Source organism: Perca fluviatilis, chromosome 18, assembly GCF_010015445.1.
Source record: "Perca fluviatilis chromosome 18, GENO_Pfluv_1.0, whole genome shotgun sequence".
NCBI classification, from domain to species: Eukaryota; Metazoa; Chordata; class Actinopteri; order Perciformes; family Percidae; genus Perca; species Perca fluviatilis.
In genome coordinates, this window is record NC_053129.1 from 29195964 (window position 1) to 29221311 (window position 25348).

The 25348-nt window shown below is 41.3% G+C and overlaps 1 protein-coding gene across 1 annotated transcript; it reads left to right on the top strand.

Annotated features, from left to right (window-relative positions):
- The first annotated feature begins 205 nt into the window (after positions 1-205).
- On the top strand, positions 206-24764 carry slc30a2 (solute carrier family 30 member 2). Its single transcript, XM_039780911.1, has 8 exons — positions 206-672; positions 13260-13471; positions 15859-16005; positions 16855-17008; positions 19791-20010; positions 20634-20739; positions 22680-22814; positions 23430-24764. Exons 1-8 carry the CDS (start codon positions 590-592, stop codon positions 23573-23575), a joined length of 1203 nt encoding a protein of 400 aa, XP_039636845.1. The 5' UTR covers positions 206-589; the 3' UTR covers positions 23576-24764.
- The last annotated feature ends 584 nt before the right edge of the window (positions 24765-25348 follow it).

Below are 25348 nucleotides of genomic sequence, written 5' to 3' on the forward strand. Positions count from 1 at the left end.
CCTTGTATGTATATGTATGTATATATATGTATATATATATATATATATATATATATATATATATATATATATATATATATATATATATATACACACTGGCTGATCATCAGTCAGGCTCCAGTGCAGGTATAGCCTATCTGTCCGGTCCACTATAACAGCAGCTGCACTGTTGAGAGCGCTGTGCTGCCGCCGCCGCCGCCGCCTGCATGCGTCTCAGTGTTCGAGGCTATAGCCCATAGGCTACTAACTCCAACCGAATTAAAAACCTCCCTCGGAAAAGTCCGCATGTGATTTCCTCCTCCTCCTCCTCCTCCTGCCCTCTCGACAAACTCTGCAATGAAGGAATGTATCCGTTTGTTCTGAAGTCGCACTGCTCACAGAAGAAACGTGGTCTCGGCTGACTTTTCCCCGCGTCGAGTGAACATCAGGGAACCGGACCTGCCGATTCTTCCTGGGGCAACTCCTGCAGCATCCTCCTCCAGAAAAAAGAAGAAAAAAAAAGAAAAAAAGAAGCCCAAACACCTTTTACTTCTTTTTCGTTTGTTAAATCTCACACGGGACAGCGACTGAGCGCATGCAGGCCGACTAAATGGATAATAACGCTGCGAATTCGGAGAAATCTCAACTGATACACGAGAAGAGTGCCAAAATGTATTCTCTAAAACTACAAAGGTGGGAGACATGTTTTCATTTCATTGCAGCTGCGTGCATGGAGAATGATGCTGCGTGTTGGAATATACCCCCTGCAAAGTTACCCTTGTGCGAACCCTAATGTTAAATTTGGCAAGCGATTTCAAAACATGTAGCCTGTAGGACAAAAATATGACAACTGTTTAATCATGTCAAGTTCAGCAGCACCAGCACGTCTGGTTTCTCTGTGATATTTGTGAGGAAAATCAAAAGTGAATATTCTTGTTGCTGTAGCCTATATAGTTGGTGTATATATCTGTGTAGCCTATATATCTGTGTATATATATATATATATATATATATATATATATATATATATATATATATATATATAGGCTGCCGCTCGCATTTGCGGGCTGTTTTATGTGAATGAGCAAATTCATTTCCACGCTTGGCTTGTTTCTGGACAGCCTGTGACAAATGGCCCCCGGGGGCCAGCTCACTGAGCAATGCTAAAAAACTCTTCATCTGTCATTAGGGGAGGCGAGAAAGCAGCTCCGTGCACGTCCACGATGCATGGGGAACGGAACGGAACGGAACGGAACGGAACGGGAAAAGCGCAGAGATAATAACACAGTAAATACATCATATTAGACCTACACGTGAAAAACCGCACATACGAAGTAAATCCAGGGCGGTTTACATCTCTGTAAGTGATGTGAGAAAATATTTGGCAAGGACATTCAGAAAGAAATAAAAAATAAAAACGTATTAGCCTATAAAGATAAAATATATTTTTTATAAGATAAAACAGAATGCTAAATCAAGAAAGTCAACTGTCATGTTCGCTGTTCTGAAAAACTATAGAAATCCGCTTGTAAGTCTGATTCATAGGTAGCCAATACATCTTAACGTTTTTTTTTATTATTATTATTAACGCACACAAAATAATACGTGCATTTAGGAGCTGTAATCCTAAAACAAAAAAAAAATAAAAATAAAAAAGAATTGGCACGAAGTTAAAATAAAAATACAGCCCATATGCAATTTTTAAAAACGAATAATTCAATGTATAGGCCTATGATTCTGTGCAGGTTTTTCCGTCAGCAAATAAATTCCCGATTCCCGATCATACGAACAGAACATGCTGCAAAAACCCATTTAGCATCAGATGTGTTGGTTCGACATGAAAGCAGCGACAATCTTCTCCGTGTTTGATACCAGCAGGCCTCCTGATGCGTCTGTGTTCATCCATCTAATCGATACCTTTTTAATGAATTGATCCCTCTGATAAACACTTTTACGCTCTCATATCAGCTTTTTTTTTTTTTTTGCTTTTTAGAGCCATTCCCGTTACAAAGATGTGAACTGACAAGCATGAGAGCGAGGAGGAAATAAAAACGACCATTCTACATGATTATCAGGTTGTTGTTGCAGCAGACATTTAGGCCTCTGAAAAATCCCGATCATCAGGAAATTCATTTTTATAAATTAATTCAATTATTATTCAGAGAGAGGCGATGTGCAAGTGCTGTTGTGCGTTTATTACTGCGCGTGTGTGTGAAAGAGAGAGGTAGAGAGATGTGCATATGGCATCACATTTGGGATTTCATGCACCATTTGCACCGCGCGCGCGCGTGTGTGTGTGTGTGTGTTTACTGTGTCATCTTCAGCGTTTTTTCCCCAGCTGGCAGCAAAGTGTGGTTTAAGTCACTCCTTGTTCACATTTAGGCCCGAGATATATATAGATATAAGTAACACACATTTTTCACTACCACTTTCTGATGAGGCATTCTTTATAAAGGGTTTATTACATGTACTTATTAATACTTTATGGATCAGTTATGAGCCATTAAGAACAACCCAGGTATGTGGCAAAGTCCCTTAGGCTTTAGAGTCAGTCAGAGCCAAGTGTAGAGCTAAAACGATAAGTCGATTAATCAACTAATTAACTATTTTAATAAATGCTGAATCATTTCAGTCATTTTTCAAGCAACAATGTAGCTATGTTGCTGTGAGGATTTGACGCTATGCTAAACTTTAATGTCCATTTCTCTCTATTGTCTAATATTTTTACAGAAAAAAAATAATCAAAATCATTAATAAAACCAATTGGTAGGCTACATTAATTGATAATAAAAAGAATCGTTAATTGCAGCCATAGCCATACGTTCAAAAATATCATTAATAAGAGCTCATCAAACCCATCAGGAAAAGTTTGTAAGTCATCATAGTTATACACTTTAGTAAGTCATTAATAAAGAGTTGATTAATCCATCAAGCCTGTGTTTCCAAATGTTAATAAGTTGGTCCAGAATCGGCCGACCACTGCAGAGCATTACATCTGGACTCCAGATGTTCTGCAGTGGTTGGCCGGTCACTTGAAGGAGTCTTCATGATGAAAATGAGCTAAAAAGACGCAGGGCTGATTATTTTATTGATCTCCTGGGTATTTTCTTAAGCGATTAATCATTTGATCTATAAAATTGTAAAAACATATGCTCGTCACAAGTTCCCCGAGACCAAGGTGACACCTTCAAATGTCTTGTCCAGAACCTTAATATCATAGAAAAGAAATAAAACAGAAAATATTCAATTTTTCTTTTTTTTTTTAAAGAAGCTGGACATAGAGAGTTTGGGCCATTTCTTGCTTGAAAAAAACCCTTATTTGATTAATCCATTTCTACATTGTATTGACTGACTCACTGGTTAGTTGACTAATTGCTGCACAGGGCACACGTTAAGAACACAAATCCAAGTGTCTTACCCCGGCAACAACCTGGCAACCCTAAATGGGTTCTTATTAACGGCTTATAACTGATCTATAAGGAATTAGTGAATGTTTAGTTACTGTGAATAAATCAGTTAGTTACAACTCATAAGCCCTTTGTAGAGGGTGTCTTTTCTTCTACAACAAACCAAACCAAAGTGGGACGTCCAGACTTATGTTGTCGTCAATGGACTTTAGTGTATTTGTTTTTTTTCTTCTGTTTTGGGGAAACACAAAGTCTGCCAGATTCCATGAGGAATGTATGAATATACAAAAATAAATGTTTTTTTGGTCTGTTGCAAAGAAAAGATCAAAAACTTAAACCAATTCTTACCAACCAGCCACCCTTAACTAGGGTTGGGGGTTGTTTGGATTTTTACGATTCCGATGCCGAACCGGTACTTTTAAAACGATTCCGAGTCCTAAACCGATTCTTGAAAAACTGAAAAATGACATCAAAGAAAGGCTCTTTTATAGAGTTTTTTTTTGTTAAATTGAAAATTATTTCAATTTAACAATATTAATGTTTTAAAGTACTTTCCCAGAGGAAAAATATGGCATTTTAAAAGTAGCCTACATTTACGGTAGCAGCTAACGGTAGACTACAGAGAAAGGGGGATATTTTTACGTCCGTTTCGGAGCAACAGAGGGAAGATATTTCAGTCGACACATTACGTGGAACCGAAATGAGGAACCGGAATTTGCGTTCTAATCCGGTCCGATTCGTACCGGTTGCGTAGGAACCAGTTCCATAGTGGAACCGGGGTTTCGGTACCCAACCTTACCCTTAACCCTCCAATTAAAGCTGAAAAAAAAATAGACGTGGCAGCATTTTTGTACAATAATACAAATGTCAAATAATGTTGGGTAAATAAAGCTGCCACTTTAACGATAGATTACTGATTTTATTAAAATATAAAAACCCAGATGCAGACTAAACTAAAACTTAAGGGTTGCCCTATAAATTCCCTCTCACACTACTTACTAATTCATTACTGCGTCTTTATGTTTACAGCTGTATTTACCAAAGCCTATTTGTTGGATCATTTACTCACTGGTTAATTCTGATATTTCTGGCAGCATAATTGGCTGAGGGTTAATGGGTGTCTGACAGGAGATGCTTGGTCAGTCACTGCTGCTGCTGCAGCTTCCAGAAAATGTCCCTGATATAAACCAGTAAACCCAGTCAGGCCTATCAACTTTGGTCACCAGCCTGGTCTCTTAGGGTACACGTCATCGGTCATACCTAAGGTGTGCCTTAGGCTGGCCACAATTAAAGGCCACTCTAAAATGTGCAGTTTTACTGTATGCGTGGGGGGGGGGGTCAAACCAGTCAGTATCTGGTGTTATGGTTAGGGTTAGAGGGTTCATCCATGAAGAGAACACCTCTCCAAAGTGCCAGACGCCATCGAATGTGAGTATTTGTCACTCAAGTCGGTTACGATGACAAACTGCAGTCAGGTAGAGAGAGAGAGAGAGAGAGAGAGAGAGACTCTAACCCTAACCATAACACCAAAACATTTTCGGACCCCCGCCCCCTGGACTCCCCCAATACAGTAAAACTGCACATTTTAGAGTGGCCTTTTCTTGTGCCAGCCTAAGGCACACCTGTGCAATAATCCTGCTGTCCAATCAGCATCTTAATATGCCACACCTGTGAGGTGGATGGATTATCCCGGCAAAGGAGAAGTGCTCACTAACACAGATTTAGACAGATTTGTGAGCAATATTTGAGAGAAACAGGCCTTTTGTGTTCATAGAAACAGTCTTTGATCTTTGAGTTCAGCTCGTGAAAAATGGGGGCAAAAACAAAAGTGTTGCTTTTATAATTTTGTACTTCAGTGTAACTTAAGATTCCTCATGACTTTTCCAAACAGATCATAATCATTGAAATCTCCCCCAGATAAATATGAGCGTCAAACACATCATTAACTGCATTCTGGTGAAGTTTTATGCAACAATTTGTGAAGCACGCATAGTCACATTAACTGTTCACAGATCTCAGCTTCAATTCACAGTGAAAGAAAGAAAGAAAGAAAGAAAGAAAGAAAGATAGATAGATAGATAGAAAGAAAAAAAGAGACTGAGGTACTGTGCTTTGCAACAAAAACGTGCGCTGCAAAGTTTAGATGGTACGGTCCACTATATGTATATAGGGCCTATATGTGTCTGAACATATTTATGGATAAAAAGGATATGAACATGTTTGAGCCCCCTGAATGGTTATTTTTACCTCTATTTGGGGAGTGGGTTGCCTTTCATATTTTTTGAGGGGGACAAATCTACCTCTTCTAAATATATTGGGGGGGACATGTCCCCTGCACCAACCCTATGCCTATGCTGGCTGCAAAGCTTTGGATTGCTGCCAGGCCAGAAGGCGCCAGGGAGTCACTGCTCCTGACATCCCGTCACCTTCATCTGTCCGTCCTGGGAGAGAGATCTCTCCTCAGTCTCTCTTCCTGAGGTTTCTTCCATTTCTGTTTTTACCAGTTAAAAGTATGTTTGGGGAGTTTTTTCTTATCTGAAACAAGGGTCAAAAGAGACGGAGGGTGGTGTACGCATAGATATAGAACATATTCTATACACATGTTCTATATCTATGGGTGTACGCTGTACAGATTGTAAAGCCGCCACTCTCTCGCTCACTCTACCACACACTCCCCACGCAAACACACGTGCTGGCCCTGCTATTCTCTTTAAGTGCTCATATTATGCTCATTTTTAGGTTCATAATTGTATTTAGAGGTTGTACCAGTGTAAGTTTACATGGTTACATTTTCAAAAAACACTATATTTTTGTTGTACTGTACATTGCTGCAGCTCCTCTTTTCACCCTGTGTGTTGAGCTCTCTGTTTTAGCTACAGACTGAGGCATCTCACTTCTGTTCCATCTTTGTTGGGAGTCACACATGCGCAGTAGCTAGGTAAGGACTACTAGCCAGTCAGAAGCAGAGTATGTGGCCGTGCCATGCTAGCAGCTAGGCGAGCATTATAACGTGTGTTCCAAAGTGACCACGTCTGTCTCTGAAGTAAAGGCTGGACTACAATAGAGCTGTTTGGAGCAGTTGGTGAACAGTGGTTTCTGTTGGAGATGGTAAGTCCCTTTGGGTGGACTTTGGACTTTTTCACTTTGTAAACCTATAATGTGCACAAAAAGATATATAACACAATAAAGGAAAGGGGAAAAATCTAAAAGCATAATATTAGCACTTTAAAGAGATTGATGCACACACCAACGCACAAGTATAAACTTCAGGCCACTTACGTAGGCTACGGCGAAAGCTCTGCGTGGAGCCTCCGCCGAACCATAAATAATTTGAAAATAAAAGTAGACAGCGTCACGTGCTTCAGGAAGTGAAGTAAGGTCTGATTTTAACCCAAACCACAATCTTTTTCTGAACTTAATTTTTTTTTTGTGTCTAAACCTAACCAATCTGCGACCATTTCACAACGTTAAAGACGTGTTTAAAATCGCGAGCATTACGTACAAAATCGCGACCGAAGTTCTCTGGTTTAGATACGAGGTTGTATTTTCCGCCACCGCTAAGGGCGCTCTTTTATGAAACGCCCCTGTCGGAATAAACAACCCATATCCTCGTATGGTTTGGTCGACTTGTTGGAGATTTTGTTACTGTTGGAAAGAGCCAGGCTAGTTAGCTAACCAGCTGCTGGTTGTGGCTTCAGCAAGAATGTGAATAAGCACATTTCCCAAAATTCGGTTCCATTTAAGAGAAGATATAAAAGAAACACAAGACAGTAAAAGGGAGAGACAATTCAGTACACATACTGTACAAATAAGATTGACAGAAATAACAACTCTCAAATCAGCATTTTTATATATATATATATATATATATATATATATATATATATATATATAACAAGGAAAAACGTTACCTTTGTGTCACCTGACAATCACATAGACGGGATGTTCAGGGCTAAAATAACAACAGTAATAATAATATGATTATTGTCATCATCACTGGATCAACACTTATTTAGTCAATATCCAAGACGGAAATTCGGCCGAATATCCCTCATTTAGGCCGGATGTCCGTCACCTTCCTCTTTCTTTGTGTTGGCGTTCTAAACTCCGGTAGGTTTCTGAGGACTCTGGTTAACTGCTCCTCAGATCTCTGCAGGGTAAATCCAGACAGCTAGCTCGACTATCTGTCCAATCTGAGTTTTCTGCTGCACGACTAAAACAACTTTTGAACGTACACACGTTCCACCAAAACAAGTTCCTTCCAGAGGCTATTTTGCAGAGGCACTCGGTTTCCGTCCGGCCGTCCTTGGCGCCGCCCAAGACGATTGTGATTGGTTTAAAGAAATGAGAAATGCCAATAAACCAGAGCACGTTTTTTTTCTCCCATCCCGGAATGCTGTGTGGACTAGCCAGACCCTCCTCCGCAGCACTGTGGAGGAAGGTCTGGCAATGCGAGACTAACACTTATTATATTAAAAGCGAACACTTTGTTTATTTCTGCTCTGCAGCAATGCTCCTTTCTCCCCGCAGGCATTATGTTATAGGTTATGTCAGTTACATAAAATATTGCACGGTGCTCTGATACAGCAGAGCTTGCAGCAGTAATTAAATGCTGGATGGTTATTGTTTCAGTGGACAGATCTTCTGAGGTCATTTCACAGATCACTGAATATTCCCTCAGGTCCCTGCAGTGCTGACGCCGAGTGTCAACACTGCACACCTGCCCGGCGGGGTATTGACTAACACATGAACTCTGAATATTTCCAACATGTTCTCGGTGGTGTTATTATTTTTACCCACCTACAACTTAAAGCAGCAGTTGATACAAACTTGATGGAACAGGATGCTTGCTGCAGAAATCTGCAAACCACCTATTGACATTTGAGATTAAATACGAGTCGTACAGCAATAACCAATAACCGCGAAGCTCTTCATGACCTTTGTATTGCTCATCGAAGAGGTTAATTCAGCAGTTTTGTTAGTGTTGGTTGTATTTCTTTAAGAGATAATGCAAGATGCACCAAACATGAAGCCCGGCCTCTACATTTTGGCCATGTTAAGTTTGTTTCAGAGTGTTTTTGTGGTTGTTTTTGGATATTTTGTACAAATATTTCAAAGAATATCTAGTTTTGTGTATCTAGTGTTTTTGCTTAGCTTGACTCAACGTTTTTGGTACTTTTCTGTTTTCACTGCAGATAGTGTATGTATTGTATGGTGTAAAGCAGGCTGCTATTTCTTTTTAAATCTGGGTCAAGTGAATAAAACAATTGTGGTCATCATTGACGGTAGCTTGGCTATTTAAAAGTGGCGGGATTGTGCAAGATGTTGGGCCAGTCCCGATTCCCTTTGACCAATCAGTGGTCTGCAGTGTTTTAACTCCACCTACTACCACTTAGTATCAGCTCAGCCTGCTTGGAACCTAGGCCGAGGTGGTACCAAAGAAGTACCAGAACTTTTGTCAATGGAAAACTGACAAAGAGCGAGTCGAGCCATAGCATGTAGTGGAAAAACTATATTAGATTGTTTTGATTGTTTCTGTTTATCTGCAGATAGAGCAATAAAATGCTGTTATGTTCAAATGTGAATTGTTAATATCATGTATGTGTGTGTGTGTGTGTCTGTGTGTGTGTCTGTGTGTGCTCTAATGTCCCAGTGGTATAATTGAACAGAATCCGTTTTCCACTTGGCTGATTCTTTTCAGCTGTGACATTGCCTAAGACGTGTGTGTGTGTGTGTGTGTGTGTGTGTGTGTGTGTGTGTGTGTGTGTGTGTGTGTGTGTGTGTGTGTGTGTGTGTGTGTGTGTGTGATAAAGGCTAATCATGAAACACTAGCGATCTCCCATGTGAAGTGTGTGACATAAAGTGTGTGTGCGTGCGGTTATCTCAAGTGAGCCTAAATTACTTTTTTTCCACCTCATTAGCCACATCATCGCAGCTCCCCCCTCACTGCACATGACAAGAACAGCAACCTAGGTGTGTGTCTTTGTGTCTCTCTACATTAAGTGTGTCTATGGGGGTGGGTGTGTGTGTGTGTCTCTGTGAGGAAAATGGAGAAGTCAGCGTTTTGTTTTGTCCTCATGATTACAATCCAGCTCGATGTACGACGTGTTGTCAGAGGTGAAGTATATCTAGATGTGTAATTCTCAGATTCTCAACACTAAATAGTTTAACCCTTAAAAACATCCCTTAATAGTCAGATATGCCTATGAATCTACATATTATCAGTATTATGAGTAGTATTTAGTAGCAGTGGGAAGAGACTGCTCTTAATCACTCTGCTACCGCGCTCGCCAACATGCTAAGTCACTTTGGTCAGTTACACTGAAATATCTCCAACAACTATAGGGGGGATTACCATGATATTTTTGTACAGATATTCATGGTGCCCACGCAATGTATCCTCCTGACTTTGGGGATGCCAAGAAATCTTCAGCAACTGACAAATAAGCAGTGGTGAAATAAGCATTCAGATCCTTTACTCAAGTAAACACTGTAAAAATACTCTGTTACAAGTAAAAGTCCTACATTAAAAATATCACTTAAATAAAAGTATGTAAGTATCATCAGGAAAATGTACTTAAAGTATTAAACGTAAAAGTATTCATTGCAGGAAAGCCCTCACATACGAGAAACTGGAAAACGAAAAAAGGGTTGAAAGCGAAATTCTGTTTAATGGTCCAATCATTTCAGCGGGACTTGTAGGCTGTTATATTGTTGGGTAATAATAATAATAATAATAATAGTAATAATAATAACAATAACAACTTTTATATATATAGCGCCTTTCAAGAAACCCAAGGACAATTTACAGAATTAGAGGTTGTAGGCTGTGGTAAACAGCTGGTGTTTCAGGAGTTTTTTTAACATGTCCAGGGATGTAGCATTTCGGATATCTACAGGGAGGGTGTTCCAGAGGGATGGGGCTGCATCACTAAAGGCTCGGTCTCCAAAAGGTACAGAGTCTGGTGTGGGGAATGGAGAGCAGGCCGGCGTCTGAGGACCGCAGGTTTTCGGGGTGGGGTGTATGGATGGAGGAGGTTGGAGAGGTACTGTGGGGCCCAGGGGCTTGGAGGGATGTAGGAGAAGGAGGATTTTATATTTGATGCAGGACTTAATTGGCAGCCAATGAAAGTGGATAAGCGTTGGGGTGATGTTGTTGACATTAGCATTTAGCACAGCCTCAAAGAGCATGGCTGTAGAATATTAGTTTGGGTTTTGTCACAAACCAGCTCATGGCCTGTGGCAAAGAAATGAGGGGACACCAACAACAAGTATAGGCCAATCAAAAAGATACTTTATTATAAATCAAAACTATTAACTTTAAACAAAGAAAAAGGAATGAGGTGTGAGAATGTCATAATGTAAGATGTATGTAAAGTGCATGGATGAGTGAATCTGTATGGGTGTAAATGACTGAGTGGAAACTAAGTAAAACTATAAACAAACGAAACAGGATCATACCTGGAGGAGCAGAGAGAGAGAACAGAGTGCTTAGAAGCAGCTTAAATACGCTGAGCCCAGGTGGCTCCTATCACTAACGACCCTCTGCCTGTAGGAGGAACCTCCCCTGCACTGCAGAGGTGGGGTCGTAACAGTTTACTTCCTCTTCATGGAGATTTTTAAAATGTCCGGTAAGAGACATAAAGCCATCTTGGGTAAAACAGAGTTGAATTTGGTTACAAAATTTATGAAAAATGTATGTGTTCAAAATGTTTTTATTTGGTATTCCAGCAGACGATCATTTGCAACTACACTTTTTTTGCAAACATAAAACTGACAACTTAACAAAAATACATCTCTCTCTCAATCTCCAACCCCACCCAAAAGTGCTATCCAGTGGTAAAGGCAGGTAATGAAGGCGTACAGATTAATCACTAGCTTGCAAAAAAGAAATAAAAGGGGACCACGTTTTTTCAAATAACAAAATCTTGTCTTTTAGAGCATACCTAATTCTTTCTAAATGTAGTGTACCAGTCAACTCTGTCAGCCACAGTTTAAGAGTTGGAGCTTCCTTTTTCTTCCAAAACAGAAGAATAAGTTTCTTAGCAGAAATTAAACCATATGAAACAAAATGTTGTTGCACCAGTGTAAGTCTCAAAAACTCCTCAGAAACTCCAAGTATAATTAAAATAGGATCTGGTTCAAACTAAATTTATGAAAAATTTAGCCGGGCATTAACCCAGATGTCTAAATGCAAATCACCAAATCTGTGTTGATAGTAGGTACCGGCAAATGTACTGAAATGTATCTTCTCTGTAAAAAGCAAAATGTAACAGGTACGTGTTGTTACAATTCATCAATGGAGGAGGAGTCTGTTTTCATCCACTCGCCCCCACCTCACTGTCAGCGTTAATCGATTTCACCTGCTTCTTCTTTACTGGATGGCCGCGTCTCGCCATTTTTCCACTTTAGTGAACGTTGATTGTAATTCACTGTGTTAGGAGAAGATCTGTTTCCACTAAGTGTAGCTTTTACAAACAACACTGTGCTCTGCAGCAACATTTACTGCAAAAAAATCAATTCACTCAATGCCACATACATATATGCACTGTAGAAACCGAGGCTGTAACAGGGTGAACAAACACCCCAAAAGCCAATATATCCTGCCACAGTGTAAATCTGGCCTGACAAGCTGACATGTTGGCTAAAACATGCCAAAAGGTTATGCCAGGTCATGCCAAAAACCTTCCCCTAGCATTATAAAATGTTTCTATCGCAAAAAAACTAATTCATCTCAAGTATTGTAAAGTAACTAAAACTAAAGCTGTCCAATTAATGTAGTGGAGTACAATATTTCTCTCTGAAATGTAGCGGAGTAGAAGTAGAAAGTGCCATGAAAAGAAAATACTCAAGTAAAGTACCTCAACATTTATACTTAAGTACAGTACTTAAGTAGAGTAAATGTACTTAGTTACAATCCACCACTGAGTGCAGGTACCTTGAATTTGTATTCAAGTATGGTACTTGAGTAAATGTACTTACAACAGTTACATTCCCCCCACTGAAAGTAGATCTGTGATCAGCACAGTGAACAGCCACTGTCTCAGTTTGTTCTCTCTTTTGGTTATATGAATTTTGATATAATATTGAGGTCTTAAAGGTGCCTAAGCGATGTTGGGTGACATCATTTCTTGTTGACGTTCAAAGTATTTTCAAACAAAACGAGGCTAGCTCGCCCCTCCCTCCTCCTCCTCATCCCGTCCCCTCCCCCTCCCTTCAATGCTTCCGAGCACTAATCCTCCCCAACCCCCACCCCCAAATCCTTCTTGTCTGTTATTGGCTGGAATGCTGGAACACTGTTTGTTATGTTTGGTGGTGCAGGTTGGCGCAGTTTGTTTTTGTTGCCGTTTGTGGAGCCTGAGCTGTCTACAGAGACCGCGTTTTTTTACAGTGTGTTCAGGGGACAGGCAGCTAGCGGATAGTGAGGAATTTCCTGTATGTGACGAAAAATTCTGTAGCCTAAAAATCGCTTAGAGCACCTTTAAAATGTTCTGTAGACGACTATCAGACCAGTTTAAATACTGGTGAATCCAAAATGAAAGGATCTTTTCCTCTGAGCAACAACCTTGACCTTGATGTTAGTAGAGAGACTTTCAAAAAGTTTGTAGTCATACTTCTGCCAGCTTGTCTTTGAAAGAAAACTTGCTTCACTATAAAAGCCATCTTTGTCAAGAATTTGTAACATCTTTCATATTGTTTTGAGGGTATAAGGTTTTATCGGTAAAAGGTTTTATTTTGTTATGTTGCTGTTATGTTGATTCACCATACACAGAACTCTTCAAATCCTACACAGGAGCTTTATACACTGTAGAATTGGAAGGGGATGGACCATCTCTGTCTTCATAAACACGTACCTTTCTGATTCCCCCACAGCTCCTTCCCAGACTCCAAAGAGCAATATCCCGACTTCCCTCTCAAGAATGGAGGCATGGCCGGTGCCATCGAGCTGAAGCGACCCGTCGGTGCCCACTGCCACGGCGCCAAAGCCCCGGCGTGTGACGTGAGCGGGGACAGGCTGCTGGCCAAGAGGAAGCTCTGCATCGCTTCGGCCGTGTGCCTCGTCTTCATGATTGGCGAGGTCATAGGTAAAAGTTCACAAGCTCAAACCTCAGGGATGAAAGAGAGCAGAAGGTCAGACTTTTGTATTTCTTTCTTACAGTAGTAAAAAAAATGATAGAAAGCACCCATTTTCTGGTGCATAATCTAAATCTCAGTAGGGTAAAAACAGCAGTTTATCTATTTGACAACTATCTATTTGATTTATCATGTGCCCTCCAAAAAATGTGTTTCAAAAAATATTTGAAAACATGTTTAACAAATGCGCACAAAATGAAGACTTAGTGCACAAAACGTAGTACAGTACAATGAATCTGTCACTGCACACTCTCATATCTTGATTTTCAGATTGATTGGTGCTCGCTTAATATTTTTGTCATAAATAAACTTCCAGACAGGTTTATGTCTTAAGCAGTGATCTGTTTCCTGGACTATTGCTTATATTCACAAGGCTTGAGTGCAGCTTTATTACATTTTTATACCTTGAAAAACAACTGTGGTATAAACATAATTTGCCAAATAGGAGGTGATTCTCATGCTTTACATTATATGGGTATAACAAATTATTTCTAAAGTATACCATACAACAGTGAAAACATTCATATCACGCTGCCATCGTTGACAAAATGACTACTTCTGATGCCAAAGGATCGACGTCCACAGACATTGATATCATCATAATCTCGCTTTGCCAGACCTTCCTCCACAGCGCTGCGGAGGAGGGTCTGGCTAGTCCACACAGCATTCCGGCAACGGAGCAATCCCAGAAGTGGAACATCTTGGATATAGACTAACATCATCATAATGGAAATACTGCAATGCTGCTGAAGTCTTGAGTAGCTTCACATGTCTCTCTAACCCCCAAAAAACTACAAAGAACAAAAAAACGTTTATTGCTAAGAGTATAAAATGGTGGCTCCCATTCATCGGATGATTGCCCAGACGTTTCTGATATAAAAGAATATCACATCTCCTTTACCTGAGGCATTCAAGAGGATTTATAATTTAAAATATTAAAACATATTAGTTCATCATAACATCACAGTTTGTAGCTGCATTAAATCAAAGGTTTTACAAAGCTTTAAATGGCTCAGGTAGATGTAATAAAAGGGTGTCACAGTTGGTGACACTTTCCTCATCAGGAACTTTTTAAAGTCAGTTTTCTTGTCAGAAATTGGGTGTATCTGGAGATTGTGCTACGATTTACCCAACATGTGGAAGCAACTTGATGCACTAGTTTAACTTTTATATTTTTTAACCTACTTTACCAGTAATGTCATTACCTTCCAGGCAAAGATTCAGTTAAAAGTGCAACAGTTGTTTTAAGGGGCATCTCATAACCCTTAAATGGCCCCCTCGACTCCTCCATTTGCATCCCTCTCTCGAGTCTTAGTCCCTCCCACCGAGGAGATAAGGGAGAGACACAAGGAAATCATGGGAGGAGAGAGGAACCGAGGAAATGTACTTTCTGAAGGATGAGTCCTTTCCTCTGAAGCGTCACATGAATTTTTCAGCTGTATGGGCCGAATTAGCAACTCCTTCAGCTGCACGGCTTCCGGGAAGGCTCATCTCGTGTGTCCTCGCCTATAGCTCCTCGGTGATCATAGCCTGGTCCTACCAGACTCTAGTCAATTTCATTTGTACAGAGAGTCTGGCCACTCTCCATTGACAAGTGTTAACTTCCTTGAAGGCGGGTACTCTGTTGTAGTTTAAAACTATTGGATCTGCCCAGAGCCACTCTGGATCTGCCATAACGAATCGCTAACGTTTGGTCGTGATGTCGGCTCAGCATCGCTAGCGTTAGCCTTAGCCAACTCCTTCACCACTAACGGAGCGAGCTGGAAAATCTAACTTTTCCCGAACCCCCGTGGGGAGGAGGGCCACGACATCATGGCCCCCAACACAACTCAGCAAAGATTGGTCTTGCTCGGGCTTTAACTTCTGGATATTTGGCAGCGTTGCCACAACGGACCGAATGGCTTCGCTCGCATCTTTCTCCGCCGACATTACGGAACGACAACTCAAACTAGCGCGCGACCTCAACGTCATCGTTCTCAGCCACTCCCTCTGTTCGCTGATTGGACCGGTAAAGATTTGGCCGGAGAAACCCAAGAATATACCGCAAACCCAGACGGCGTACTGAAGGAAAATAAAAATTGAGCGTTAGTACGTAGGAGGGCGGAGCCAGGCAACGCTCCTCAGTCCTCGGGCCAGAAATGAGAGCTTTGAGACGGCTTTCACCGAGGAGGGACAGAACAACTTCCGTTTCAGCTGAGGACGGAGGAGTTCGAGAAGCTATCACATAAGGGTTATGAGATGCACCTTTAGTTTGCAGATGTAAAGCGTGCCTCAGGATTGGTCACAATGATTTGCAAGGTTCACAGTAATGATATTGTCATTTCCCGATTTCCTGCAGGAGGCTACCTGGCCCACAGCCTGGCCATCATGACTGACGCAGCCCACCTCCTGACGGATTTTGGCAGCATGATGGTGAGCCTGTTCTCCCTGTGGATCTCCTCCAGACAGCCCACCAAAACCATGAACTTTGGTTGGCACAGATCAGGTCAGGACGAGAGATAAGAGACACGGTGATGAATGGATGCTTGGAAGCATGGATGGATGAACTATTTTGTACATTTATTTTGTTGCTATACAAGTTTAAGAATCACAGAATAACAGACGGACGGAAGTCTGTGGTTAAGTCTGTGCCACCTTCAGGTTCCACCAATGAGTTTTGTCAATGTTCAAACTGCATTAGCTATTACTTTCTTTATCTTTATGGGAAGGGGGGGGCGGCTGGTTTTAGGATTTGGGAACGATTGAGCCCATATAAATTTTATTGATGCAACTTTACACATTTGTATTATTGTAAATTAGGTGTGAATGCGTTTGTAAAATTGTATATTCGGATGTTTTGTTCTTCCCTTGCATTGAATATTTATTGTTTTACCTACCTGCCAAGGGACTATGGGGGTATACAACCTGGTGCAATGCATCTCTCCTTGTTCTTATACAAGGTTAATGTTTAATTGTGCATTGTCCCAAATAAAATGACATTACATTACATCTGAAGGTGGTGTCATCAAGATGTATACTTCTGCAACTCTACAATGCTGCTGCTCTAACTTTCCTTAAAAAAGTGAACTCACTGCATTTCTAAAATATATTTACAGTGACAAGGCACTCATAAATAAGATGCATTCAGAGCTGTGAGTGTGAACACAACATTACATCTGGGCCTCTATGTGTCTTGCTTGTCTCACACTTTGTTTCTGAAGCTCTGTCTTGGAGGAATGTTGTCGGTTAATTAACTTAATGTCCTGCTGCGTGCGCTGTTCAGATAGAGGTGTGTAGAGAGCGTGATGAACTGTATACAGGTGATTAAGATCCCCCGCCTCTCCTCTCTCCACAGAGATCCTGGGGGCATTCATCTCAGTCATTTCCATCTGGATCGTTACGGGGGCGCTGGTCTATTTAGCCATTGAGAGGATCGTACGCAACGACTACGAGATTGATGGCCATGTAATGTTGGTCACCTCCGGGTGTGCCGTCATCGTCAATATAATGTGAGTGGTTCTCCGCAGAATGGGTGGCGACGTTGTACGTTATGTCGCTATAATAAAGGCAAATATTACATGTGAAGCTGCACTCTTCATTCTACTTGAAAACTATGTTCACCTCAGCTTCAATACGTACAAACGTTGTCCCTCTTTAAATAAAGTGACATTACATTACATCTGAAGGTGGTGTCATCAAGATGTCTACATCTGCAGACTGATCTCATGAAGTGGCGTATGGATGACACGCCAATTTGTATGTGTTTTTCAAGACACATACTTGCTTTTTAGCGTGTTTATCAACGCCGTTTGGCCTCCAATGACTTACATTACCTTGCAATTGCTTGTGAATTGACTCTGTAGCGAGAAAGGGTGAAAATACGCGTAGGAAGGTTGGTCGGGGTGGAGGATGGGTGAAACACAGGACCTTCACCCAGGAGACCGGGGATCGTGTCCCCAGTGTGATGTTTCCTTTCCATGTTTGTTCTTTTCCTAAACCCAACCGGTTCTTCTTTTCCTAAACCCAACCGGTTCTTCTTTTCCTAAACCCAACCGGTTCTTCTTTTCATAAACCCAACCGCATTCTTCTTTTCCTAAACCAAACCGCATTCTTCTTTTCCTAAACCCAACCGGTTCTTCTTTTCCTAAACCCAACCACATTCTTCTTTTCCTAAACCAAACCGCATTCTTCTTTTCCTAAACCCAACCGGTTCTTCTTTTCCTAAACCCAACCGCATTCTTCTTTTCATAAACCCAACCGCATTCTTCTTTTCCTAAACCCAACCGGTTCTTCTTTTCATAAACCCAACCGCATTCTTCTTTTCCTAAACCCAACCACATTCTTCTTTTCCTAAACCCAACCGCATTCTTCTTTTCATAAACCCAACCACATTCTTCTTTTCATAAACCCAACCACATTCTTCTTTTCCTAAACCCAACCACATTCTTCTTTTCCTAAACCCAACCGCATTCTTCTTTTCATAAACCCAACCGCATTCTTCTTTTCATAAACCCAACCGCATTCTTCTTTTCCTAAACCCAACCGCATTCTTCTTTTCCTAAACCCAACCGCATTCTTCTTTTCCTAAACCCAACCACATTCTTCTTTTCCTAAACCCAACCACATTCTTCTTTTCATAAACCCAACCACATTCTTCTTTTCATAAACCCAACCACATTCTTCTTTTCCTAAACCCAACCACATTCTTCTTTTCATAAACCCAACCACATTCTTCTTTTCATAAACCCAACCGCATTCTTCTTTTCATAAACCCAACCACATTCTTCTTTTCATAAACCCAACCACATTCTTCTTTTCCTAAACCCAACCGCATTCTTCTTTTCATAAACCCAACCACATTCTTCTTTTCATAAACCCAACCGCATTCTTCTTTTCCTAAACCCAACCACATTCTTCTTTTCCTAAACCCAACCACATTCTTCTTTTCATAAACCCAACCGAGTTCTTCTTTTCCTAAACCCAACCGCATTCTTCTTTTCCTAAACCCAACCACATTCTTCTTTTCATAAACCCAACCACATTCTTCTTTTCCTAAACCCAACCGAGTTCTTCTTTTCCTAAACCCAACCACATTCTTCTTTTCCTAAACCCAACCACATTCTTCTTTTCATAAACCCAACCACATTCTCCTTTTCCTAAACCCAACCGCATTCTTCTTTTCCTAAACCCAACTGCATTCTTCTTTTCCTAAACCCAACCACATTCTTCTTTTCCTAAACCCAACCGCATTCTTCTTTTCCTAAACCCAACCGGTTCTTCTTTTCCTAAACCCAACCGCATTCTTCTTTTCCTAAACCCAACCGTTTCTTCCTTTCCTAAACCCAACCGGCGTCACGTTTCCTAAACCTTTTCCTAAAATTTGTTTCTTCCACCTGAAAGATTGTGTTCTTTAAAAAAAGAATTGTTATTCTATAAAATATAGTTATAAAATATATTGTATTTGAAAGAGTAACAGAAGGAAAATAGAGTAAATAGTATTTCATGATGATATCCTGAGGACTTGAAATTTGGAAAAATTTGAAGTTGGAAAAAAGATAATACATTGCAATATATCACAGAATATCAAGATTTTTTTTTTAAAATCGCAATAATATCGTATTGTGAGGCCTCTGGTGATTTGCACCCCTACTATTTACTAATGTTAAGCAAAAAGAAATATCAAAAGAACTCCCATTTCTATTCTTGCACACAATATATTCAAGCACTTTCATTGCACAATGTCTACTACAAAAACCTTTTGAAGTACAATATTGTATATATGTATGAGAGTAGAAGTTTAAAGATGCATAATAAGGAAATATTCAAGTAAAGTACAAGTACCTTGAAATTGTACTTGAGTAAATGTACATTCCCCCACTGGGGAAAAGCCACTGTCTCAGTTGGTTCTGCTTTTTTTTGCCAATTGAATTTTGTTTTAATATTAATGTCTTAAAATGTTCTGTAGATGACTACTAGACTAGTTTAAATACAGGTGAATCCAAAATTAGAAGATCTTTTCCTCTGAGCAACAACCTTGAAGTCAATAGAGGGACTCCCAAACTGTTTGCAGTCATACTTCTGCAGAAACTAGTCCAGCTTGCTTCTTACAGAAAGCCCCTTTGTTTATACAAAAAACTTTATTCCCCCCCTCAAATTCACCAACTTCCAGAATGTCAAGGACCCGTTGGAACCATGAAAGTAATAAAAATCAGCTTGTTTATTATTAATATAATTATTCTCGTCTCAGGAAAAAAACCAAACAAAAGTTAAAGTACCTGTTTCTTTCCGCAGCATGGCCTACATCCTCCATCATTCCACCACCTTCCACGCCCACGGCAGCGGCTACCACCAGATAGACGAGGGAGGCCAGAGCCCCGTCGCCCACGGCCACTCCCACACGCTCCTTGGTGGCCACAGCAACACGAGCGTCCGCGCCGCCTTCATCCACGTGCTGGGAGACCTGCTGCAGAGCGTCGGCGTCATGGTGGCAGCGATCATCATCTACTTTCGGGTCAGATATAGATCACATTCATGTTAGGGTGAGACCGAAATGTCAGTTTGATCATATTGGCGCTTTGAATAAAAAAATTTAATTATGATCTAATATTCTCTGTATAATAGGCCTACATCTTAAAATACCATGCAGGGTTCAAATAATGAGTAATTTTAAAAGCATCAGGGTAATCCCAAGTATTGTCTTGTTTACTATGAAAGGGTTAAATAGTTCATGGGAGATGTTCCTTTTTCTGCTGAAAACACCGTCTGACGACTCTTTAGAGTCTCCATAGTCTATATCCTTAACGTTCCACATCCGGGATTGCCCGGTGCCGCAGGAAATTCCACCGGATGCACGTCTTTTCGCCGATTTCCTTTCGCTTTCTTTGTGTTAGAATTTTAATCTGACTTAATCCAGACAGCTAGCTAGACTATCTGTCCAATCTGAGTTTTCTCTCCCACGACTATTTTTGCAGCGGCTCCGTGCGGAGCTTAGCGCCGCCCGTGACGATTGTGATTGGTTTAAAGAAATGCCAATGAACCAGACCACGTTTTTCTCCCATCTCCTCCTCTCCGCAGCGTGTGGATGGTCTGGCATAGCGAGACTAGAGTCTCCATAACCTCTGTTCTCTCCTACAGCCCGAGTATAAAGTTGCAGATCCCATCTGCACGTTCCTGTTCTCCGTCTTTGTCCTCTGCACCACCGTCACCATCCTCAGAGACGTCTTCAGGATACTCATGGAAGGTACTTGACAATATTGATTTCACTGTTTTTTCTCTCATGTTTTCAAAATGTTCCGGTTGAGAATAGCCTGGGAAAACTCTGACGAACTTGCGGCAAATTTGAGATTTGCTCTGCAAGTCAGTCTGGCCAAGAGCCCATTTAAGCCCATTTCCAATTTTTCCAAATCGAGGCACCAATCACAACCGTTGAGGCGGGCTTTACATGATGACGATAGTGCAGCGACGGCAAGCAGTTTTTTGTTTACATTCAACATGACGGCCACCAAAGCGCAGCAACCCATTGATGCCGCTGTCGCTGCTACGTCACCTGGATCATTGGTCCGATTGGTTGAAGGACTATCCAATTGCGCCCAGAGGAAACGGGCTGTGAATGAACCTTGCCCAGACCCACTCTCAGTTACAACTGAGAAGGGTCTGGTGCCAACCAGGCTAGGTTGAGAGAGGAGAATAATGAAAATGTTGTCTGATACTCAGGGTTTTGATTTTAACAATTCTGATTCCAATTCCGATTCTTCCTTTTGATTCACATTCTTTGAGGGGTGGAGTTGAAACAGGTCACATGCTTATTTCCCATAAGAGGAACATTTTTATTTTTATTCAATGGTGGTTTACAGTTTTACCGGGCTTTTTCAATAGAAAATAAAGCCACACTTTAAAGCGCCACTTACTGTGCTCCATGGCGGAAACACAAGAAGCACCTGGAAGTACGGTGGCCGCTACGGAAACTTTGAACAGATGATGGGATTCGAAAACAAATTTTCCAAACGATTCGAATAAAAAAAGGATTCCACTGGAATTGGAATTTTAGGAACGATTGCAAGTTGGAATCGGTTCTCGATGCCCAATCCTACTGATACTGATGGGGATAAAAGGTTTTTGCATAAAGTTAGAATAAAAAAAGACACTAATAAGCCTGATGGAGATGCAAAGATTTAAGTCCAAAGCTGCCATTTCACCACCACAACAAAACCAGGATTTAGCACGAACAAAGTGCACAGACCTCTTTGCTTTTGTGAACACTCATCGTTTCTTAAAGTTTCTGCAGAACAAAGAACACAGACGGTCACATCCTGGGGACATCATACAGTTTTTGGGACATTTTAAAATTCTATTTGCACATCACTGCACTTCTGTGAGAGGACTCTCCCAAAAGTAGAACCCCCGGCCCCGTGGCATCTTTAACAACATTTAGTAACGACAGAAACAAGCCTGTGGTGTCAATGAGCATAATGGAATGGAATCATTTTCATGTACTTCAGTCAAGGCTTGTTAGACCTAATATAACTACTTGTTTAGTACAATAAAATATATTACAGGTTACCTGAAAAGTAGTCTATATCGACGATGTTCCACTTCCGGGATTGTTCAGGTACTGCCGGAAATTCCGCTGGACGTCCCTTTTGATGTCCGTTATCTTCATCTTCCTTTGTGTTGGCGTTCTAAACTCTGGTGGATTTGTGAGGACTGTGGTTAACTGCTCCTCAGATCTCTGCAGGATAAATCCAGACAGCTAACTAGACTATCTGTCCAATCTGAGTTTTCTGTTGCACGACTAAAACAACTTTTGAACGTACACACGTTCCACCAAAACAAGTTCCTTCCCGAGGCTATATTGCAGAAGCACCATCATTGCGTCCAGCGCTTAGCCCCGCCCAAGACCATTGTGATTTGTTTAAAGAAATGCCAATAAACCAGAGCACGCTTTTTCTCCCAGCCCGGAATGCTGTGTGGACTAACCAGACCCTCCTCCGCAGCGCCGCGGAAGGTCTGGCAATGCGAGACTACCTGAAAAGTAAAATGTGCCATATGGTGATACAAACCTCGCTAGCTAATTATACTACTGGTGTACGTTAACATGTATACAAATATCACAACCAGGCTTTTATGATCCTCATATTATGGGGAATATTGTGTATTAATTCACCGCCTCTTGTTTTCCAGGTTCTCCTAAAGGAATCGAGTTTAACTCGGTGAAGGAGGTGCTGCTGTCGGTGAAGGCTGTGAAGTCTATGCACTCTCTGCACCTCTGGGCCTTGACTCTGGGCCAGGCACTGGTCTCGGTTCACCTGGCCATAGGTAATGTGACATACTGATCTATGACCGACAAGTGAGCATGAGAAAGAAAGAATCCTATGGAAACTATTCAGGCCATTAAGGGTCTAAAGATAGAGGGGGGGTTGTACACTGTACAGATTGTTGTAAAGATTGTAAAAGAAAAATGTGTGATTGGTTCCGGAGGTGAAAATCCCATTCATTTTCTCCATAAGGGTTTTGATTATTAGCCATAATGTCTCAACCAACCAAGGTAGACTCACCGCGAGCTACGGGATTGTCAAACGATAGTTTATGCTCCTGTAGAAGCCACAAGCCCCCACCCTGAAATATGATTGCCGCCCCCTGGTGCCCTCCCCATCCCTTGGGCTAGAATGCTGTCAATCTGACAATTGTGATTTCCATTGGATCAGAGTACTGTCACTTGGCTGCCTGTTCTGCCAACTTTCCCAGCCCTCATCACATGACCAATTCACGTTTCGATGACGACTATCCAAAATTCTGTGTGAATCCACAGTGAAGTATTAGTATGTTAATGAGCCAAGAAGAGAATAATGTAGAAATGAGATAAAAGTAGATCAACAATGTCTAGTAAAACAGGCTCACAGTGTTCTTTTCCACTTTCTCACTTTGTTTCAGAGGAGGGTGCCGACGCTCAGTCTGTGCTGCAGGAGGCCACCGATCTGCTCAACACCAAGTTTGGTTTCCACAGCATCACCATCCAGGTGGAGCTCTACTCTGAAGACATGAGCCACTGCTCCCACTGCCAGGACCCCAGTGACTGATACGGGACCAGACTGGACCCAACATCCAGGAACATAGAGCGGGCTCAGGCATTGTTTTTGCATTCTCTCTGGGTGAGCTGGAGCAGTGAGAGCTGCACTCACAATGCACCTTCCTGTTAAAGGAGCCAAAAGCGTTTTATGGTAAATTTGTTGTGTTCGTCATTATGTCACAAGACCGCGAAATCATCCATGTGTTGGTAGTAGAGTGCGGATGCTGGAGCTCCATGCTAATGTGGAACTAATCTTGCAGTCCTCCCGTAAAGTTCCTTAAAAAATGGCATGCCAGTCCTCAAGGTTGCATGGAGCTTTTACCACATACTGGGACAGGTGCTGGCTTGCAAAGAAATCTATCAAGAATAAAAGATAAGAAGTAAGAGAACAAGAGTCCTAATGGATAACAGTTTTTTTTCTAAAATGTCAGCCTGTCCTAAAAAAATTATACAACAGAGCCATATAACCTCCCTCCATCTCACCTCATTGACATCTGAAATTTTGAGCCCAAACACAAAATCGCAATACAGTACTCAAAGATATATGTAACATTTTTCCGCACTTAGAAATGTCTAAAACGACTAAACCCATGCTATGAATTTTGTTGTGTACTTGCATTATCCAAATGTTTCCAACAATGTTCAAACCCAAAGAAACCTGTCGTTTTATTTGAGGCAATGCTCCGTTACAGTTGGTCGCCTGTCGCTGGCGTCAAATCCCCTTTGTGCATGCGTCAGCGTTGTGGCCGTCTGCCAGAAGCTGTCATGAATTGACCTTTTATCCCATTTTGAGCCACATTTTTAAGATATAGTTTTTAGATCTTGGTGATCTATTTTAACTGGATGACAGATTTTAGTCATCGGACATCTGGATCTTAAGTAATTAGAGAAAACAAGCTGAGCAAACGTCAGCGGAAGCTCGGCTCGCAGCCCCTTTCGCAGACGAGCCGAACAGCATTGGAGAAACAGTATTTTAAAGCAAAACTGCTTTATCCAGTTTTTTTACTAGGGATATACCGAATCCAGATTTTTTGGGTTTGGCCGAATACCGAATCCACTTGTTAAGAGTCTGCCGAATCCGAAACCAAATACCGAATCCTATTCCCAGGGCTAGCAAAGCTGGTAATGGTCGTCTGGTTAACAAGGACTGTCCTTCCTTTGTCGTACCTGAAGTTGCTGCATTCTGGCTGTTGTCTGTAGACTCCTTCATGCACAACTCGTATTCTTTCGGATGTTTCATTCGCAAATGTTTTAACAGCGGCGATGTTGTGGATTGTTTAGGGTCCTCGCCACCACGACACAAATCGGCATTACAAATTGAACATGTAGCTCGACCTTCTTTTGACTGAAAGTACTGCCAAACAACAATTTTACCATTTTCACTTTCTCACAGCCTACTGCATTGAACGGTCCACCTACGTAAACACCTTCCTGTAATCAACGGCGGCGTCATTACGTCGTCCAGCGCATCTTAGGGTTCAGGGGAAAAAAATTCGGCAGAAACCGAACCCCGTCAAAAAGCCCAAAATTCAGCCGAATGCGAAGCCAAATCCTGGATTCGGTCCATCCCTAGTTTTTACCGGTTTTAAAAACCGAGAGGAGAATTCTGCCGATAATTCGACTTCCGGTAAAAACCTCCTGAACGATGAACGCTGAAGGAATCTTAACCGGGAGAAGCTCACTGTAATGACGTCATTGCTTTGTCTTTTGTTATTGTTTTGATTGTGGCAGGAAATTACATATAGTACGTTTTAAGATAGATGAGAAAAACCTTCTATAACAG

Bases quoted from the DNA above. Each gene is read 5' to 3' on its own strand.
- slc30a2 (XM_039780911.1), top strand. From the start codon at position 590: ATGGATAATAACGCTGCGAATTCGGAGAAATCTCAACTGATACACGAG. The intron at 13,472-15,858 runs GTAAAAGTTCAC...GATTTCCTGCAG, and splicing joins CATGATTGGCGAGGTCATAG to GAGGCTACCTGGCCCACAGC. The intron at 16,006-16,854 runs GTCAGGACGAGA...CTCTCTCCACAG, and splicing joins CTTTGGTTGGCACAGATCAG to AGATCCTGGGGGCATTCATC.